Source organism: Macrobrachium nipponense, chromosome 8 (genome assembly GCF_015104395.2).
Source record: "Macrobrachium nipponense isolate FS-2020 chromosome 8, ASM1510439v2, whole genome shotgun sequence".
Taxonomy (NCBI): Eukaryota; Metazoa; Arthropoda; class Malacostraca; order Decapoda; family Palaemonidae; genus Macrobrachium; species Macrobrachium nipponense.
Window position 1 is genome coordinate 88,477,540 of NC_087203.1, and position 22,336 is coordinate 88,499,875.

Sequence of the window (22,336 nt, forward strand, 5' to 3'; positions counted from 1 at the left end):
CCTTATTTCTGCCATCTCTTCATCCACAAAACGGTAAAGCAGCCATGGAGATACACGTGTAACTAAATCTTTCCTCAAGACCCCTTTTACATCAAATCCATCAGTTTACATTCTAAAAGTTATTGTAATGTAAGATTAGCTTTCGTCATAAAATCTTCTATCTTCTGGCAAGAAATTGCAATCTACATAATACATTTCAAACCAGTCTTCATCGCACTCACGTCAATTAACTGAAAGCCTTTTCTAGGTCCAATTAGTATATAACAAAGATCTCTTCCCCTTAATGTGCAAGCCTCCCACACGCTCCATGGAAACACTTGTCCGAGTCCAAACTGCGTTTCCTTTGAGTTTCTTTAGCTGTATCTTGCTCTCTTAATCAAAATCGTGCAGTTAATTGGGTAATTCTTACAATAACTTCCATAGAATTATACATATACAAATGACTTTGGAACCTTGAATTTTTCCTCGTCTACAATACCTTACAAACTGTGGTGAATCAATGAAACCATCGCCACCACATGACAGCATGTCACTTGTAATCTCATCAACACCCAAAAGCGATTAGGCATTTCCAATTTCACATCAACCTCTTTCATTCTTACACAGTTCAGTTCTTCCTGTCTTCAATCTAAATTATTCAACAGCCGTTCAAAGTAGTTAACTCATATTTGATGTAAGACTGCATTTTCTTAAGGCAAAATCTCTCCATTAACCACCTTTTTCTATGAATCATTTGCTAATGAACTTTTCTCTCTGCATTTCTTTTTGTCCAAACAATGCTGTTTCCATGGAATAAATTTTCATTCCAAGGCATCTTTTCTCTCTCATACCTTGTATATTGTCTATCTATTGCTATTCATGTGCCCCTCAGGCACTCACTTAACTTTCACTAAACCTCTAGTGCCATCGCCAGAGCATCAAATTGCAATACTTTTTCTTCACCTATCTTTATTTTCGCATATGCTTCATCCAGATGACCACATATACTTACAGACGCTGGCCTTTTCATCATTACAGGTATCAACCTGTTTTTCCATCCATGCATAATTTGGTAAAAATTTCCTTAACATTTTATCTCTTTCCAGTTGACTATTTTGACACATGAATTTCTCATTGTCATATATATGTATATGAAAATACATGTATATATACACATACAAACACACGCACATATATACATATACATATACATATACATATATATATATATATATATATATACATATATATACACGTATATATATGTATATATATATATATATATATATATATATATATATATATTATATATATATTCTTCTCTGGTGAACCTGGATTTTTCAACAACTAACATTTTTCCACAAAGTAGTTTCCATCTATATATATATATATATATATATATATATATATATATATATATATATATATATATATACATAATATCAATATATATAATATATAATAATATACTTTAGTAAAAATTCACTGACGAAATGAAACTCCAACATTTGAAGCGTAATAAAAATGGGACTCACACTTCTGAAGAAACAGATCTATCAATATCATAGGGCAAAGGCCTTAATCTTCCTTTATTGCCTGTCTGGTCTTGTACTGAGGAAGCCATTTATCAACTTGCCCATTTCGTCAGCCGTACAAGCTACGAACAAAATTTTAGGCACATTTTCAAAACAAATCTGATGCTGGAATCCGCCAAGAAGTTATCTAGTTTCTGGAAATTATAAAGATCAATGAATGAGAGTGCAGAGGAATATTAAATCATTTCAAAATCGACGTCATGATTTCCTACGAACCTCTACTCCCTCCCGTCTGACAAGTAGTACATTGGTAACATGGTGTTGGTAAGGGAACATGAAGGGGAAGAGAGAGAGAGAGAGAGAGAGAGAGAGAGAGAAATTTGCTTAGAAAGAAATCAAATGTTTCTTAAACAGTGATCTAAAAAGATTTCAATTTAATGAAATATACTAGTACAAGAACACACAGGAAACTGAAACAAAGCCATATAGCCCCTCCTAGCGCTAACTACATCCATATGCATTCATTAGTAAGAGCTTTTATTTATCTTTTTTAATCACATAACAAACACAGTTATCAATAGGCAGAGGCGTATCGACATCACCTGAACTTTTGAATATTATTAAGTAGTAGGAATTGTTAATCAAATGGTTGCATGTCTTCTACGAAATTTTCAATATATTACAAGTATTCTCTATCCGCACACGTATCGCTGCCTGTATGTATGTTAGAAAACATGAATCTATGTATCTATGCAAGTATGTATGTTGGAAAATATGAATCTACCGAACGATAACCAGGTTTCATAATACCAGCATCCCTAACGTAACCCGCCTTTATTAATGTAAGTGACTACGTGTAAATGAAGAAAAAACGCTGGGTGTCATTTACGATAGACAGATCGATAGACAGAGCAGATGCAATGCGGCGGTCCACCTCCAGTTCCTGTAAACAGACGAGGAAATGCATTTGATGAAATAAAGGTCAACTGTCTATTTGCATCATAAAGCGACGTCAAGATAATCCTATTTTCAGTCAGACAAATTTAATTTTTTATCTGCTCCCTCGGGTCTGCTCCTCCAGCGGCGGTAGGCACCGAGGCCAAGCATCAAAAACCAACCGGAGACTACACTACAGGAAACGACAGTTTACTTGAAAAAGTGTAAATCAACATACTGCGTCATTGTCTAGGAGCATTTAACCAAACACGCTGGTGTGTGAAATGTTCAGGTCATTCGATGCATCAACACACACACACACTACACACACACACACCACAAACACAACACACACACACACACATATATATATAGTATATATTATATATATAATATATATATATATATCTATATATATATAATATATATATATAGTATTATATTATATATATATATATCATCTAAGGAATATATCCAGGGAATAACACGAGTTCGTGCAACAAAAACACATAAGAAATAAAAACACAAATATGTGAACGTTAAGTCTAAACAACAACACAAATAGATATAAATAAAAACATCACATGCAAACAAAATACAAAAATATAGCTTCGTTCGAAACTCTGCAAATCGCATAATGGATACAGCGAGCAAATTGCGGTCCAGAATGACAAATTTGTATCTCCACTGAACTGATCAGAATGACACTCTATTCTGAACTGCATAACACAAGCTCATGCACTTGCGTTCCGCAGTCTACCATCATTGTGGGCAGTGATTTTTTTCCAATTGCTCTTTCATCGTGTATCTATAGCCAATACATTTTATGGATAATTATTCTACTTAATAACTATGACATAACATTACGAGAGAAAGTGGCACTGAAAACTCAACCTCTGTAAACTATTCCTAATATTCACTTTCGGATTATAGTGTTTTCTGCTTTCATCTGTTGTTTCCATAATCGTTCAACACTTTGCTCGCTGTTACCGGGGATGATTTGGGCATCCTAGCTTGGGTGCGTCTCTTCAACAATGGCAGCTTACCAGAACAGAACAAAAAACTGAGGGGCTAACAATGTAAAGATAGTGACGTATACAAGATGAAAAGAACAAACTAAGGGAGCATCCATAAAGCTTATAGCTTCGACAAAAACTAAAAAAATAGCACAATCTTTGAGAAACCAATACGACCCAAATTAATCATTCTTAAAAGTTAAAACAAATGCTCCAAAAAACCAACAACGACACCATTAAAACTTACATGAAACTGACCGTGGGCGTATGTATATTCATATGGTTTAGAAACAGTGTGGTCAATAGCATTTCCCTTAATGATCAAAATAAATAATTCTTAAATGAATTTCTAACGGCAATCAAAAACGTTCATCATTTCTCATCCTAATACACATTTGAACCACAAGAAGACTATGATAATCATGAAAGTCGGTCCTTGCGTAGGATCACTTAACTCATAACTAAGATTATGATTCCCACTTTCATCAATCAAAACTAGGTTATCTCTCCCTCTCTGCAAAACGTTTAAACAATTCCAGAAAGTTTTTCGCCTCTCTTCCACAGCGTGAAGGAAATGAGTGGCACTGAATAAATAATTACATTTTTTCCGTAAATAATTTAAACGTCAACGCTCCTGGTTATCGGGCTTACCGAAACAGATCAATGATACCAAAGTCAGACGTTAAGTTAGGTCATCATAGCATTTAAATTCAGAGCTGAATACAACGACAAGTTAACCACAGACAAATAGCATGCAATTACATTTTGAGAGAGAGAGAGAGAGAGAGAGAGAGAGAGAGAGAGAGAGAGAATATATGAGTACCTCGATGACGCCATTAGATTTCTAATTATGGCATGATGGCATACTCATTACTAATAAACTCAAGCTGCGATCCAAAACGATCGATTAACAGCCAGGTACCTACGAAAATGCTGAGAAAAAAAAAAAGAGAGGCAAAAGGTGTTTTATGGAAACATGCCTATATTACTCCGCCTTCAACCCGTAATGCAATACAGATATTGATATAAGAACAATGACACTTGCCTTACGAATTCTAGGGACTTGTACAATACAAGTCACAAATTCCAAAAGTTTTTTCTTAAATATATGATTGAAATTTTAGGCATCATCCAAAATTGCTGATAAAAAAAAAGCAGATAGCTATTAAGGAAATCTGAACCAAAATCTCGAAAAAAATTATTTGTATTAAATTGTCTTGATACATATTATACACATACATATCCATATACATACGTATATATTATATATAAATATTATATATATATATATATATATATATTCTATCTATATATACGTATGTATATATATATATATATATATATATAGATATATATATATATATATATATACATACGAAGTTTTCGATAGATTCTCATCCCGTCTATCCCCTTTGGTTTGCAACTATAAAGTTATTACCTTTTAAGTAGTTGTTGTGTGAGGTTGTAGCTCTGTCTGTTCTCTTTCTTGTCATATGGTCTTCCCACAAAGAGGGTGATACTGCTGCTCTACTGCAGTTTCTTTCCTTCCAGATAATGCAGTCACTAATATTTTAATGATAAGAGTTTTTATTCGTATTTTCAATTACGTGTTTGGGTGAGATTTTTAACCGATTTACAAAGAGGAATGTCAGAGGCCAAACCTGTTTAGAGGAAAGAAGATATTGAGAGGATGCAGTGAATGTAAATGGGTGAATTTTAATGTATAATGTTTTAAATTGCTGTTGAAATTATTATTACTCCTGTATTGTTGTTGTTGGTTATGTCAGAGAGATTATAACTAGGCCAACAGTGCCACCATAAATTCTGAGGGCTGGTTTGTGTGAACAATGTCATCACGCCAAATAAGAAACTATCTTGTTGCCTTATAACGAAAAGTTTGTCACAGTTATGAGAACAGCTGTCTTTATTGCATCGATTGGTTCTTCTCGTACAGTTCTTCCATCCTCCTTTCCCTCTGGCAAGGATTTGGAGTTCCCTGGAGTCTCCTTGATTCCATACGAAGTCTCCATGACTTCCATTGCCTTTCAGGAACCACTTTCCTCACCTAACGTTGGGGTTTGTATATTCTGTAGCCAGTCTGTCGAAAATGAAAGCCTCGGGGTGACATAAGCCCGCCCCCCCCCTTTTTCCATCTAACCCAACCCTCAACCTCTCTCTCTCTCGCTCTCTCTCTCTCTTTCTCTCTCTCTATCTCTCTCTCTCTGTATATATATTATATATATATATATCTATATATATATATATATATATATATATACCTACAGAGGAGAGCAGAGAGAGAGAGAGAGAGCGAGAGAGAGAGAGAGGAGAGAGAGAGAAAGAGAGAGAGAGAGGGGTGGGTAATGGAAAGGCTATGTCCCCGAGGCTTTCATTTTCGACAGACTGGCTACAGAATATACAAACCCCAACGTTAGGTGAGGAAAGTGGTTCCTGAAAGGCAATGGAAGTCATGGAGACTTCGTATGGAATCAAGGAGACTCCAGGGAACTCCAAATCCTTGCCAGAGGGAAAGGAGGATGGAAGAACTGTACGAGAAGAACCAATCGATGCAATAAAGACAGCTGTTCTCATAACTGTGACAAACTTTTCGTTATAAGGCAACAAGATAGTTTCTTATTTGGCGTGATGACATTGTTCACACAAACCAGCCCTCAGAATTTATGGTGACACTGTTGGCCTAGTTATAATCTCTCTTACATAACCAACAACAACAATAACAGGAGTAATAATAATTTCAACAGCAATTTAAAACATTATACATTAAAATTCACCCATTTACATTCACTGCATCCTCTCAATATCTTCTTTCCTCTAAACAGGTTTGCCCTCTGACATTCCTCTTGGTAAATCGGTTAAAAATCTCACCCAAACACGTAATTGAAAATACGAATAAAAACTCTTATCATTAAAATATTAGTGACTGCATTATCTGGAAGGAAAGAAACTGCAGTAGAGCAGCAGTATCACCCTCTTTGTGGGAAGACCATATGACAAGAAAGAGGACAGACAGTGCTACAACCTCACACAACAACTACTTAAAAAGGTAATAACTTTATAGTTGCAAACCAAAGGGGATAGACGGGATGAGAATCTATCAAAAACTTCGTCTCAAGAGAAGAAATTTTCATGGAGAAGAAAACGTTTCAACCATCAGGCTACGAGGAAGTCTACCCAACACAACAAAAACTAACAGACTACATATGTTCCAATGCGTGTAAAACAGACGTGTATCTAAAATGCATAAAAACCACAGATACTTCGATTACAGAGAACACCATACTCAATGAAATACAAATAACCTGTAACCTTTGCCTAGTATTAACTTGCTGGTAGCTTAGTAATTATTTGTGTGTTGTGCCCACATCGTCAAAATTAGGGTAACATAAGAAAGATTCCAGTCGGGAGTGTCTTGACTGACCTTGCGTACGTTATGTACCGCACAAAACACGGAACTAGGCGACAGCAAGTCTAAACGTGGAAATAATTACCCATAGACAACCGATGTTACGCACAGAAAAAATATATGGATACATTCTACACTATTTCAAACAAACCGTCCAAAAGATATGTTCAATGTATCATCCTACCTCTTAAGTAATAATAACCTTCTCGACTAAACTAACATTTCATGCGACTTTCGTCCTTAACTAATCACAGCCTGAAGGAAAATGGGAAAAAGAAGCGGAAAGGGAAAACCAGCAGGTCTAACCCTAATGAAAACGATAAACCAAGTGAGTAAGCTTCTTTTTCGGTCCTACCCCACCGAAAGTTCTCTGTAGAACCAGCAACCAGCAAACTCATCTGTTCTATACACATTACTCTCAAACCCATCCCATCATAACACTGATAAAATATATATGTCTTTAATTTTTTCAAGACTTCACATTTTCTTCTCCTATGACATTAAGTAGGAAGTTAATATATAGTCTTTGGAACATGCGTGAAGCACCTTTGCTCAAATAACTTGTACCATCTGTAGCTAGGCTTGTGTTGACTTTTATATATTTGGATATCCAATCTTGCTTTCTGAGTCATAACATTATTCTAGCTCTCTCATTAAGGGGTCGGTTGCCTGATGCGCATTCTCCAAAGGCATCATCCTCCACCAAACCTCTTCTCTCTATATCTTCCTTCACTGTATCTCGCCATCTTATTGCAAAAGTTACACCTCAAACAATATACAGTTTATATTATCCCGAATTGCAACACTAATAATCGTGACCTACTATTCAGTATATTTTGCAGCTTCATAAGCTAAGCAGGTTATGAGAACTGCATAAGTCCACTCTAATAATAACACAAATCATCCCAAGTTCGTCTATTAACATTAGTCACAGATTTTATCAGTAATCAATATATGATTGCTACTTATATTCACAGAAGTGTGAGAAAGTTTCCTAAGGTATTTTTCTTCCCGGCCAACATAAATTTAGCTAATTTCATTTAACATTTGTTGCTTTAATGTCAGCCACTTTCCTAACATTGTAAGGAACATTATATGGTTTTCCATTATAAACGATGTCGTTTAATGGAGCAAAAATATTGGATATAATACATAAACTGACTACAATCAATCTTTAAGCATTTGATACCCCACTGTCTCTATATTTATTTATACATACATACATATATATTTACTCTTTAAGAGAATCACAAATCATATTCAGCTTTTTTAAAAGACATACAAATATAACTTTCCTGACCTACCAAAGTCTGGTTCACTACCACGCTTTCTTTAATAATTAATAAGAACGATGCAGTAAACCAGATCTCCGCAATAAATGGACCTTTAGGGTTTACTACAAAATTATTATAATCAGTCTTATTAAATGGAAATAGATATAATAAAAATAACTTCCACAATTACCATCATCATTATCTTCATCATTATTATTGGAGAATACATTCTTCTACAAAAATATAAAGTTTCGAACATCATCTGATATTCATTTGATGATATAAACTAGCTTCACAAGTAATTTGGTTATCGGCTCTAAAATATATCATAACGATATAAGCTATATTAAAGAACATTATAAAGAATAGAATTAACGGCAAAAGAGTCACAAAGAAAGAAAATAAACCTTAATGACAATTATAAAGCAGCTATCTGGTACAAAAAAATTAAATATGCTATAAATTACATAAATAAACGTCAAAATTAAGTATACAGTGTGGTCGAGTTTACCATTACCTACTTAAAACAATTCTTATTACAGATGATGACCTACCTAAAATATAATTTTATTCTTACGCGTTCAAATATCTACATTCAAGAGCCCAATTAACAAAACATAAACTCGTATACCAACCAAATGTTGTAATAAAACCTGTCAGCTCAGCTAATATTACAGTGCGAATGAAAAGCAACGATTGTCTATTCAAAATCTTAGCAATATTTAATTATAGAAGAACTCCCACACACAACCCACCAACCGGCACCCCCTTCCCCCCCACCCCCATCTCTCTCTCTCTCTCTCTCCTCTCTCTCTCTCTCTGTTGAAACTACAACCTTCGTTTCTTTATACAAAAAAAGAACAGAGCAGACTACAACCCAAGCAAAGATTAAATAAAATACGCACATGATATTCATAAAATATTTCAGTATTTATGAAGGTACGCTCACATTCATGTGTTTTAAAGCTGAAAATCTCAACAATTAATAAAATGAATGAGGAATAAAGTTCTAATTAAAATTTTCTAGTCGTCGTGATTCCCCTAAGCTATAGAAGCTCGAGGGAGTCATTACATAACTCAAGCCAAGAGGCGAAGAGGCTGTAACTATGGCATAAACTCTAAAAACACTGATAAAAAAATCTCGAAAGGTTTGTTACTATGATATCACACGCAAAATATTACCAGAGATAATATTCTGATACCGACTAAGCATGCAAGATCTTCGAAGTCTCATATGAGAGGTCTACAGTGGTAGATTTCCACATAAAAAGCTCTACAGCGGCGGATATCCATAACATAAAAGCTCTACAGCGGCGGATATCCACAACATAAAAGCTCTACAGCGGCGGATATCCACAACATAAAAGCTCTACAGCAGCGGATATCCACAACATAAAAGCTCTACAGCGGCGGATATCCATAACATAAAAGCTCTACAGCGGCGGATATCCACAACATAAAAGCTCTACAGCGGCGGATATCCACAACATAAAAGCACTACAGAGGCGCATATCCACAACATAAAAGCTCCACAGCGGCGGATATCCACAACATAAAAGCTCTACAGCAGATATCAACGAGAAAAAAAGCTCCACGAAGGCCGACATCCTCAACATTAAATGAGAGAAGACATGACTGCTAAAAAAGTGTGTGCGTGTGATAGTGAATACTTTTCTAAGCTTTTGCGTGCGTGAGTGAATTAGTTCTCTAAGCTTTTACACACGAATCTCATTACTGATTCGACTTTAGTTTTACACTTTATCTGAATAGAATCAAATCTGTGTTAGCAAAATATTGTCAAACAATAGAGCTACATTATGCGAAATAAGATAACAAACCGTTTGGCAAAAGAGGAACTGATGTGACTAAACAAAACAACAAACAAAAAACCATTTCTTTTCCAAAACCAAACAAAATAAACAGTTCAGAGCTAACAAATATCACGGTAAAAGTAAAAAAATAAGACTGATTTCATTACTAGAAGACAGAAGTACAGAATCCCCATTTTCAGTACTCATGCTTGGAGTTCATAATAATAGAAGACATTAATAAGAACAACAACTAAATATGAACGCGGAGTTCATAATAATAGAAGACATTAATAAGAACAGCAACTAAATAATAGAAGACATTAATAAGAACAACTAAATATGAACGCCACAAGACCCGCCATCATGCTTAGGAAGCTCTCGACATTCAAAACCCATTTATTTCTGGCGATGCTCTCAAAGTCTTTCCATAAACCCATCCTAGGGAAGAGCAGAATCGGCCAGGAATCCCCTCTAAACTTTTCTCATCACTCTGAAAGGAAATCTGCGCCGGAAGAGCTCACATGAAGGCTGTTTTAAACCGAGAAGTAAATAACAAGTAAGGTGGATTCAGAGCCTGAAACCTTAATCTACATATGATGAAAAATTGTCACCAAATATCGGAAGTTTTGTTTATTCTCTCAGAAAATAGAAATTAATAAAAAAAAAAAAAAATTAAAAACATGCACGCTAAGAATTTTGGGAAACTATTACAAGATTTTGATTAGTAAATAAATTCATAAATGTACCACAACAACAATAACAACAACATTAACAACAACAACAACTACAACAACAACAATAATAATAATAATAATAATAATAATAATAATAATAATAATAATAATAATAAGGAACAGGAAATGTCTAACAAATGAAAATAATCATCTTCACTCAACAACCGTTTTGAAAAGGGAAATGTTATTTACAAAAGCCAATCAAAATACACAAAGCAAAATTAGTAATGCTCGAATATTCAAGCAATCACAACAGAAATGATCCCTTTATCAAAAGCATACAAAATATAGCATATGTAAGCCTTGTTTATACATATTGTTTAAGCATGTGCATACATAAATATTTAAAGCAATATTCACATACAGTCATATTCTTTTATTAACGGGGACGATTATTCTCCCGATGTACGAAGCAATAGAAAATAACCCCGTAATTGAAGTCTACAGAGTTATCCATTTACTGAAAGATATCTTGTGTGTGTGTATAGGATATCGATATCTCTCTCTCTCTCTCTCTCTCTCTCTCTCTCTATATATATATATATATAATATATATATATATATATATATATATATATATATATATATATATATATATATATATATATATATATATATATATATATATAATATATATATATATATATATATATATATAATATATATTACTGGTAACATTCTTAGAATCGAAGATATACCACTTAATTGTATTCCACATATGCAAATGAATAATGTAATGGTTACAATGTGTATATTTCTTAACCATTTACATTCTTCATTGTCCTATGCCGAGTACAACTGATATATATTTATATATATTAAATGAAAATCACATTTCAACTTCATTCCCACGCTCGCACAGATCAACTAAATTCCAAAAATGCTGCCACGTCCAATAAGGGTGAAATCCCAGAGCTCAGGGAAACCTCGTAGGCCGAATGAACTTAAAACGATCTTATTTCCTCTCAAGGCTGCTGAAGAATTTCTTGTATGCGAATGGCTGGCTAATGTATTGATTCACTATCGGACTTACGTCAGCAGAGAGAGAGAGAGAGAGAGAGAGAGAGAGAGAGAGAGAGAGAGAGAGAGAGAGAGAGAGAGCATATTTGTCAAGGTATAAATCCAACTGCGATTCCATGTCTCTTTCTTATTCAGCTCTTTTTTATGTAATGAACGGGGGAGAGAGTGAGTGTGCGTCTATTAGTTTGTCGTGCGTATGTGTAAATATACATAAAATATACATCCAAGTAAGTTATGTGCGTCCTACTTATACATACTCTGTCCGTCGACTCTTCGACCCTCGTAATTCTGGTGGAAAATAATAAACTCTATAGATCACATTCCAAGAATGTAATATTGGCAACAAGTGTGATGGCCATATAATGTTCTACAGCAAGGACTTCCCCCCCTTTTTTTATGAGATTGGATACTGAAGGTGGGCGCTGATGGACCCCAGTGGAAAAGTGACGGAACAGAGACAGAAAATGTCTTTTGATGTTGGGTCTCTCGGAGCGTTCTTGAGCGCCAACTATTTTCTAAGCTGGTAAAAGGTATGAGACATATTCCAGATACTTGGATGAACCTTCAAAGTTCTTTCAGGACCAAAATAGAGATATACATTATTCTACTTTCTTACAAGACATTTTCACCTGTGCTCCAAGGCGTTCTTTGTATTCGAAGCCTGTTCCCGTTACTTTACATTTATAAGTAGGTCGTAGAATCACAATCGATTTTAAGAGATCTTAAAAATCAGCAGTCTTTATGTCTTCTACATTAAAGGAAAGTTTCAAAAAAAAAAATAAATAATGAGATATCACAAACCAGCATTAAGATGTTTACAATTAAGTCTTCTACGAACCCATACAAAAGTATTTACAAGAACTTCTTAATAGACTCTTGACAGCAGTAATTACATGGTTATTACTACTCAAATGAAAACAATAGACCGTAGAAGCGCAAATGATACATAAAAATATAACCCAATTGATATATAAAAAATATGAAGGCAAAACGCCAAATATCTAAGCGTGTAGTCTTTCTAATGTTGGCAAAAGCAAGAGACAAAGAAACGGGAAGACAAGACGGGAAAGAATTGGCAACTGTCAGCAGAGGCCAGGAGGAGTTCGCTAGCGTCTGGCAGGGCTATTACACCCGCCGATGTCTAATGACCCAAGGGCATTACTAATGACCCGAAACCTGGTCTAAATATATTAATCCTCATTACATGGCTTAAAAGCATGGCGGTATAACCACTGACTGAAATGGGTGAAAGCGATTCATACATCTTCAAACATACGTGTATTTACTTTCATGTAATTTATCTTTTCGCTTACTCGGGGAGTAAGCCTGCAAACTATTTGTTGTTCTTGTTGGTCTATGGAAAAGCCTAAAAAGGTCTGAAAAAGGTGTTTCGCGTTGAGTTAAAGATACAGGAATTTTAGAATAAGATATTTACGATTTATTTATTAGAATGACAATGTTAAAAAATAAATGACGAACATGTTAAACAATACAGAACAATTATTTCTAATAAAATATAGTGTATTTATTTTAATTTTCTTTGGTGAAACAATGCTCTATTTGACCGTAGATTTTAGCATGCGCTCCAAGTAAGCTGGAGGTCGGATCACGTCTTGTTTCTAATAACTGATCTCTTCTATCTTTATTTCCTATTATCTTCAGTAATTTCTTCCAAATGAACACCATACTCTCTAGAAGTTTGTAGGCTTGTTCAATATGAATAGGATTTATCTGAATAATAACAGTAATAACTACATATAGATAATTGTAAGCAATTTTTGCTGGCTATGGCGTATCTACTCTTCTGGACATCACATGGTACCCTTATTCTAATATTCGCGGTGACTCAACTTACCTTTCAATTAATAATACACTACCTACATAATTCCAGATGACTGGAACCATGCATAATAGAAATCACTAGATTTTTTTCTTTGTCACATAAAACACTGATCCATCTGCTTCTTTGCCTTCCCTATATGTGATCTCCTTGTGAAAGTCAGATCTGATTTTATTATTCAACGTTCTGTTTGAATACATAAATGCGTGGTAACGATAAATACTTTCTTGAAATTCAGACATACCTGCCCAACAGCGTATGACACATGCAATTTTCAAAATGACGAGTATTATCATTATTTAGAACTTTAATAATCACAGAGCTCCACATATCATTGTGCGTACTGTAATCAAGATCTGATTCATAATGACTTTACATACCAAAAAGCATCTGCCATCTTTCTAACTTACATATAAATAAAAATTCTGGTACTGTCCGGAAAACAAAAATCCAGACAGGAACTTCAATACACCAATGCATCTTATAGCAGTTTACATATATAAAAAAAGACTTTTAGTTTATCCATTATGATTACTTTAATATTAAGTAACTAACTACTATGCAATTTCCCTTTCTAGACATAAGAGTGTGGTCGAGCCTCGAATTAAACGCACTTTCAAACTGTACAGATAAACAGACAAGCCCTTGGTATTATATATTACAACGTGATTACTTACGAAAACATAATTAAGTGAGTTGTTGTCAAACATAACTGTTTATATTTACAGGAGACTTAATGACAATTTCTTGGCAGCTCACCTCAGGGCGCAACGGTTAGTACTAATTATATGTCTGTTACTCCAAAAGCTCTCAAAATAACATCATACGAAACACACAATCTCTCTCTCTCTCTCTCTCTCTCTCTCTCTCTCTCTCTCTCTCTCTATATATATATATATATATATATATATATATATATATATATATATCTATATATATATATATATATATATATATATATATATATGTACATGTATATAATATATTATATATATATATATATATAATATATATATATATATATATATATATATATATATATATATGTATCATGTATATATATATATATATATATATATATATATATATATATATATATATATATATATACTATATATATATATATATATATATATATATATATATATATATATACTATATATATATATATATATACTGTATATATTATCATATATATATTATTCTGATTTTGGCTCGTTCACTCCTAGAAAAGGTAGTTAACACTGAAAAATTTGGCCTTGAATAGGAGAAGAGAGATCACAAATAAAAGAAAAAAAACTACTAATGGCATAAGGCCGATATTAGTGAGGAAGAGGAATTTACATAAAAGCTGGACTTTAGTTTTAAATGCACTGTATTTACATTAATTTACAGAGGTCCAGGAGAAATAAGGAGAGTCGATTGGTCGATCCACTGGAAACACGTGGCTGGGGCAATCCAGACATGGCGTTCAGAGATTTTGCTCAAACGGATTGAAAATGCAAGCTTGCTCCAAGGGTTTCCAATTTCTACCACAATCAGGCACGGTATTTGTCTGCAAAGAGATAGGACACTGGCATAAGGGGGGGGGGGGGGGGGTCACACGAGGGCAAACATAAACACTACTTTCTTTCAATCAAAAGTTACAGGCCACTCATGGGGAAATGAAATGACTGGGAATTTACACAAAGAGAACTATTTCATTGCTTGAATTTACTAGGGGAATGTTCACTAGTATCACAAGAGGAGTAATCACAGAACGGAACCCAGATGGGGGGAATGAGAGACTAAAAATGTCGCCTTGGAAAAAGAAAATGAAATACAGACAAAGGTAAAACGATTCCCTGGCTGAACTGGAATTACTCTCACAGTACCTGGATCCTGGGGGCTTGAACGTAGTCTTCTCCTTGATGTTTCTGTGCACTATGGAAATTTAAAAGATACTTGGGACTTCCCAGAGGAGAAATAGGGGAAGCAGAAAGGGGAAGAGGCGGCATCTGCAGGGCGCAGGTGAGGAGCTCTGACCTCTCTTAGGTCTGGTATGCTTCTGAGAATGAGCCCCTGGCCTCTGATCCTTTTAAATCCTTGTCTCTGTAGGGGGTAATTCCGACAGCCAATGGGAGAAGAGATAGCTTTTTCAAGAGAATGGATGCTTACAGCTCAAAAGGGCAACTTGCATATAGACAAAGATGCATGAAACTGGTAAAAGACTTTACTTCCCTTGGTTCTGGCTTAAAATCTTGAACAATATATATATATATATATATATATATATATATATATATATATATATATATATATACTATATATATATATACATACATACATTATACATATATATGAATTTTTATCACATCACCATGACTCATATACAATGTCCTTTAATATCCAATTCACTCTACCTCGGAGTTAATGTTTTCATATATGTTAACCGAAGGAGAATTTTTCAGTCGGTAATAATTTCGTCCTCTAGAGAATTCGAACCAGCGCGGCGCCCACAGGAGAAATTAGGACTTTAGTGAGGTTAACGACTCGACCTCTTGGTTGGTTCGAATCCACGAGAGGACGAAATTATTACCAAATGAAAAATTCCCTTCCAGTTAACATATATGAAAACATATTAATTCAAATGTACAGCGAGTTGGATATTAAAGGGCATCTGTATATATGTATATGCAGAAGCTAGGTACTATGTCGTACTGCTAAGTAAATGGGGATACAATCCACAATGATGTAAAATCCTTCTGTAGTTAAAGTTCCTGTACTAGAAATATATTTTTTAAAATACAGAACGATTTTACATCATTGTGGATTGTATCCCCATATATTTATATATACATATATATATATATATATATATATATATATATATATTATTATATATATATATTTATATATACATATATATATTAAAGTTATTCTAGAAGGATAAATAGATAGGCATTATTATTTCATATACCATTATATAATATATATATATATATATATATATATATATATATATATATATATATATATATATATATATATATATATACAAGGGATATACAGATTTATAATATATATACATATATCTATCAATATAGTATATACATAAACAGATAGATAGATGTATACATCCAATTTATATATATTTCATATTTATCACATATATATAAATATATAAAATATCGTTGCCTCCCTACCTATCACTCTAGATCTAGAATAACTAGAATAACTTTTTCCCTTCTTATGCACGAAAAGTAACTTGAACTATAATTTCAGCCATATTTCCTTAAACACGCAGCCTTTTCCTCTTAATCATAACTTAATACCCCGTTAAAACTAACAAAGGACTTTAAAGAAGAAAAAATGCAGAATCTTTTGCCCAGAAGTAAAGATTTGTATTGTGTTCTGAGAGACTTTCTTCCAATAAAGGTTATAGGAGTTTCCTTAACCATGATTATCACCCAAAATGACTGAGGGCAGACACAAGGACAATCAAACAGATTAACAACAGATAGACACAAAAAGATAACTAGGGTGTTTACAGCTTACAGTATCTTCAGAAAGTAAGTCAGACTCCCTCCACCTGGTTGCAGACACCAGAAGACAGATTAGGTGACAGACAACCCTTCGAAGAGCCCGAGTTGAATATCCACTTCTACATGAGGTCGTCAAAATGCATGGCTGCCCTGGAAACAGCCTTGCATATCCAGATTTTGAGACTAACCGCCAATTAAAGTAGCATGTGTTCAGGGTGTTTTTAAAAATGAATTTCAATTTGACGTACGGCTAAAGTTTATTTACACATGAGATCAATTCTTTACTAACAGATTTTAAACGAATTTCTCATATGCTATGTTGAAATACCGAATATTGGTTGTTAGGCACAGACGTTTAATATCTTGATTACACAAAGCACAAAAATTCAATATCAAAGTTCTCTCTCTCTCTCTCTCTCTCTCTCTCTCTCTCTCTCTATATATATATATATATATATATATTATATATATATATATATATGTGTGTGTGTGTGTGTGTGTGTGTGTATACAAGCACACATACACACTTATATGTATATATATAATTATATAATATATATATATATATATATATATATATATATATATAATACATGTATGAAAAAACGAAAATGTATATTAGAAAACAGGTGCCAGAGAGTAGCGGTTTCTGGATTAGCAACAAGAGACCCCTTCATCCAGCGATCATTATGAATTCAGCAATAGCTGCACGCAACCTCAACAAACTGCCTTCCATACCAATCATCGTTAAGGGTTCCCGTCCTTACCTTTTCATAATTCATGAAATGACGTGCATGCAATAGCTGTTTTACCCAGCGCAACAAGTGATTATATATATATATATATATATTATATATATATATATATATATATATATATATAAACATATTGGAGTTAAAACATTTCTTTTAATACAGAACTAAACATAGCAAAGGTACTTTTACTAGTAAAAATGTTGATTTAATTTGGTTAAAGCTTTTACCAAATAGGATTGAAAGTATTGATTGTAAAGCGACACAGACCTTGTGATATATATACAAATGATCGATATATGGATATAGATATGTAATATATATATAATATATATATATATATATATATATATATAATATATATATCCATATATCGATAACTTGTATATATATCACAAGGTCTGTGTCACTTTACAATCAATACTTTCAATCGTATTTGGTAAAAAGCTTTAACCAAATTAAATCAACATTTTACTAGTAAAAGTACCTTTGCTATGTTTAGTTCTGTATTAAAAGAAATGTTTTAACTCCAATATGTTTTAACTCTAATACTAAGATATAAAGACAAAAATAAGGAATTCCTATTGTGGATGATTATAGTACTAATATAGTAATTTGTAAGTACATCTTGACGACTAAAAACAAAAAGTCAACATCACCATACGAATGAAGAGTAAAATCTAGACTCGTAACACTTATTGATGACCTTTTGTCTTTGAATAACAAGGATTTCCCGTTTCAAAATCTTTCTATATATCATGGGGTTCTTGATATTCTAATATTATGAACTACATATACTATGCTAACTTTTAGAAAAGTTTCACACCAGAATTGGCGATTTAAGAAGGCATTTAAGTGTAATTAACTAGCCCTTTTAATGTTTTCATGGGATATTCCCCTTTAGGGTGAAATGTTCAGTATAACCGATTTATGAATGTTTGTGTGGAAGGTCATCTCTAATTAGCCTTTATCGTTCACCCTCCTTTCACCTTTCCTCTCATTTCCACCTCCCGTTCATAATAAGTGAAGGATGATGCCGATGTTGGGATTCTATGCGGTGGAGAGCCAGCCATAAACCAATACCAAAGACCTGAGTCCTGGTCCTCACATCATGATACTTTTGTAGTCTTGGCCCTTTTCTACTTTTCTTTGTACCGCATTAATGCAAAACTTTTCAATTCCATCAATAGGTCATTACGCCATATTAGTTGATTCTTGTCCCGTTTTAATTTTCACCTGTCTTATATTTGCTTTGCCTTCATTTCAGTACCTTTAATTTACTTCTACTCAGACAAACATACATTCAAAATATGTATGTATGTATGTATGCATATATGTATGTATGTAAGTATGTATGTATATACTATATATATAAAAGGTTACTAGCTCCACACGAACTGCAATTCCCTCCAATTGACTGACTTTCAGATCCATAATTCACCGCTTAGTCCAACAGACACAAGCGGCACTTAGCGACACGTGTTTCTGGATTTCGGAACCTTCCACCAATGAGATAAACGCCAAAACAAACTCCCCACCCCCTTCCCCCCACCCGCACACAAAGACACACATACACACACACGTATATATATATATATATATATATATATATATAATATATATATATATATATATAGATATATATATATATATATATATATATATATATATATATACACGCAAGCAAATGATAGAGTAAAATGGGCTTTAATGCCAATAAAGATTCTGGATTAACTTTGGATGGGATACAATAGAGGAGGGAATTAAGCACACAAAGAAAGGAAAAACCTTTTGCTACTTTTTTCACAAGTTGTTGTTTGCTATATTTATGTCAGGCTAAAAGTAGGTTCCCTTTTTCTACTCCGCTTGCATAATTCGTACGCTTGATGGAAACCATAGAAACGCTGGACGAACAAAGAGAGGTTGTTTTGCATGCTGCCCACACAGTTATCCTCTTTCCTATCTTAAAACAGTACGACCATCACTGAGTGCACAGTGTGATGGCTGTATGAATTTCCAAGAGATAAATACAGCTCATTAGGGACATTAGTACACCGAAGACTTAACAATGAAGACAATGAGATAATAACCTTGACAACTGTTTCCACGGGACCATGACAGTAAGAAAAAAGATCATTCTTCAGTGTTTCCATACATTTCATGACCGCGTATGCATATGATTACATTTATAAGATATATAATATATATGTATAAGTGTATATATAAATATATATATATATATATATATATATATATATATATATATATATATATATATATACCATAAATAAAATGAATATAAAGTTCCTGCTCAACTCTTAAATCGTGATAAAATCAGGCACCTGTGAATCCCAGGATAAAAAAAAAGAGAAGCAACTCAGCCACTCACGCAGTGCCCATGTTTTCCTTCCACTTGTGAATGAAGCAGAGCAGCATGACGAACAACGCCCCAGCAATCACGACCGAGATGAACAGCAGAAGAAGATAGCCGGCGAGAGAAGTCGTGGCGTTTGCTTTCAGTCGGTGGGCTAGCTCGCCCCCTCCTCCTCCTCCTCCTACCCCTCCTATCCCTCCACCTACTCCAACTCCAGCACCTCCTCCTACTCCTCCACCGCCTCCTGGACCTATGGCCCTTCCTATATTTCCTCCTCCTCCACCACCGCCGATACCACCACCACCACCTCCTCCTCCTCCTCCCCCTCCCCAACCATCACTACTCGTGTTCCTTTTGCTGGAGGCATCTTTGACACCACCACTGCCGCCTCCCCCACCATTTGCTTTTCCTTGGGACTTCCCAACGGCACCAAAATCAGTGCTAATGTTGCTGCTACTACCACTACTGGCACTGGCACTGGCACTATCTCTACCTGCGGCGGCACTGGTGCCCGACTCGCTTATCTCGTCCGCACCATCGTCGGTAACGGTGGGTTTATTTTTGTGGAGAGCAGGGTTGTAGAAGGTGGTTGCCTTTCCAAGGGAGGATGAGGCGAGGCTCGACGAATCACTTCGGTCGTCCTGGAGGCCACACACGAGACAGACACTAGCACAACACAGCCATAATCTCAGCGCTATTCGGCAGTACCTCACTTGCGCCATTTTGCCATCGGTGTGTTTTGAAGATGCTGGACAACTGCTACTGGAGCCTGGAAAGCCCGTGGCGGTTGACGGTTAGGCTTTTTTGCTAGCGACGTTTTCGGGCGCCGTGTAATTACATATTACAGAGGAAATATTTGTGTTTTATGAATAGGAAGTTCTTTTAATTGCCCAAAACATTAAACACGGGTAAAAATGCGGTAAATTACCGTCATATTTAAATACTCTTGAAAACGAACACAACCATCTCCATAAATGAAATACTTAATACCATGGGAATTCCCCATTAACAACAACCGCCACAAATTTGTCAATTATCTACGAACATCAAGCATCAAACCACTGTCACTGACAAACGCAATGGACAAGAAAAATAATCTAGCATAAATATGCGATGAAGCTATAGGAATATTCCCCTCTCTGGCAACCGAGGGGAGTCGATACCAGCACAGGCGCTCTTTCCTTACCTGCAACACTTGGCCCGCGCGGGAAAGTTGAAGTTCAGTCAGGATTCAACAACAAGCCCGCTTCACAAATAAACACTGGCTATAAGGAGGAACCGCATACGGCCACTTATATTCCGGTAAACTGTTACAAAATCTAAACAACTTCAATTCATTTTTAGCTTTAAAGGAGAGTTATGTAGTCATTACCGTGTGATTTATATTCAGATCAATATGTGTGAGCGAGTACTCAATGCAATGTGTACTATTTACACGCGAGGGAAGTGTATAATTTACTCGCGAGGTAAAGGTAGTGTTGCAATATACTGTCTAAAGGCAAAATTTCAACGTCACTTTCTATCTGTTTCTGTGTTTTTAACATTTTTTAAATCTAACATCTTTACCAGAGAGAGAGAGAGAGAGAGAGAGAGAGAGAGAGAGAGAGAGAAAGGTCATTATTTGCAAAGCAACCTTACTACAATTAACGACTATGTGGAAAAAAAAAAAGAGAAAATGAGGATGTAACACTTGTCGGAAGGTCATCTGCACATGTGCACACACAAAAAAGAGAAAATGAGGATGTAACACTTGTCGGAAGGTCATGTGCCCAAGTACACACAGTATAAAACCGTAAGGAATTTGAAAGAGAAATTACCGTGAAGAAAAAATACAAATAAAGGAAATATTGTTTGGGAAAATTACAGTACTTCACGAAATGAGTTGACAGGATAATTGTCCTACGCAACAGATCAGATAATACAAGAAAACAGATATAATTTTGGTAACAAATAAACTGTAATAAAATATAACAAAAGCACAGTTTCAATCAATTTATTAAATAAAATAAAAGCAATATGCTGGAGGCAATAAAATTCACGGAACATCACAACAGACACAACTTCTGTACAATTTTATATATAAAAAGAGAAATTCCAGCAAGGATCAATTCAAGCAG

The 22,336-nt window shown here is 34.5% G+C and overlaps 1 protein-coding gene across 2 annotated transcripts in view; it reads right to left on the reverse strand.

Moving 5' to 3' along the window:
- LOC135223306 (PE-PGRS family protein PE_PGRS18-like) overlaps window positions 1-20,980 on the reverse strand; it is a 65,464-nt gene extending 44,484 nt beyond the window's left edge. For both annotated transcript variants that reach the window (XM_064261775.1, XM_064261776.1), the window contains exon 1: window positions 20,235-20,980. In XM_064261775.1, coding sequence (XP_064117845.1) covers window positions 20,235-20,941 — 707 coding nt within the window. In that variant the 5' untranslated portion in view covers window positions 20,942-20,980. The remainder of the gene's footprint in view (window positions 1-20,234) is intronic.
- Window positions 20,981-22,336: the final 1,356 nt, after the last annotated feature.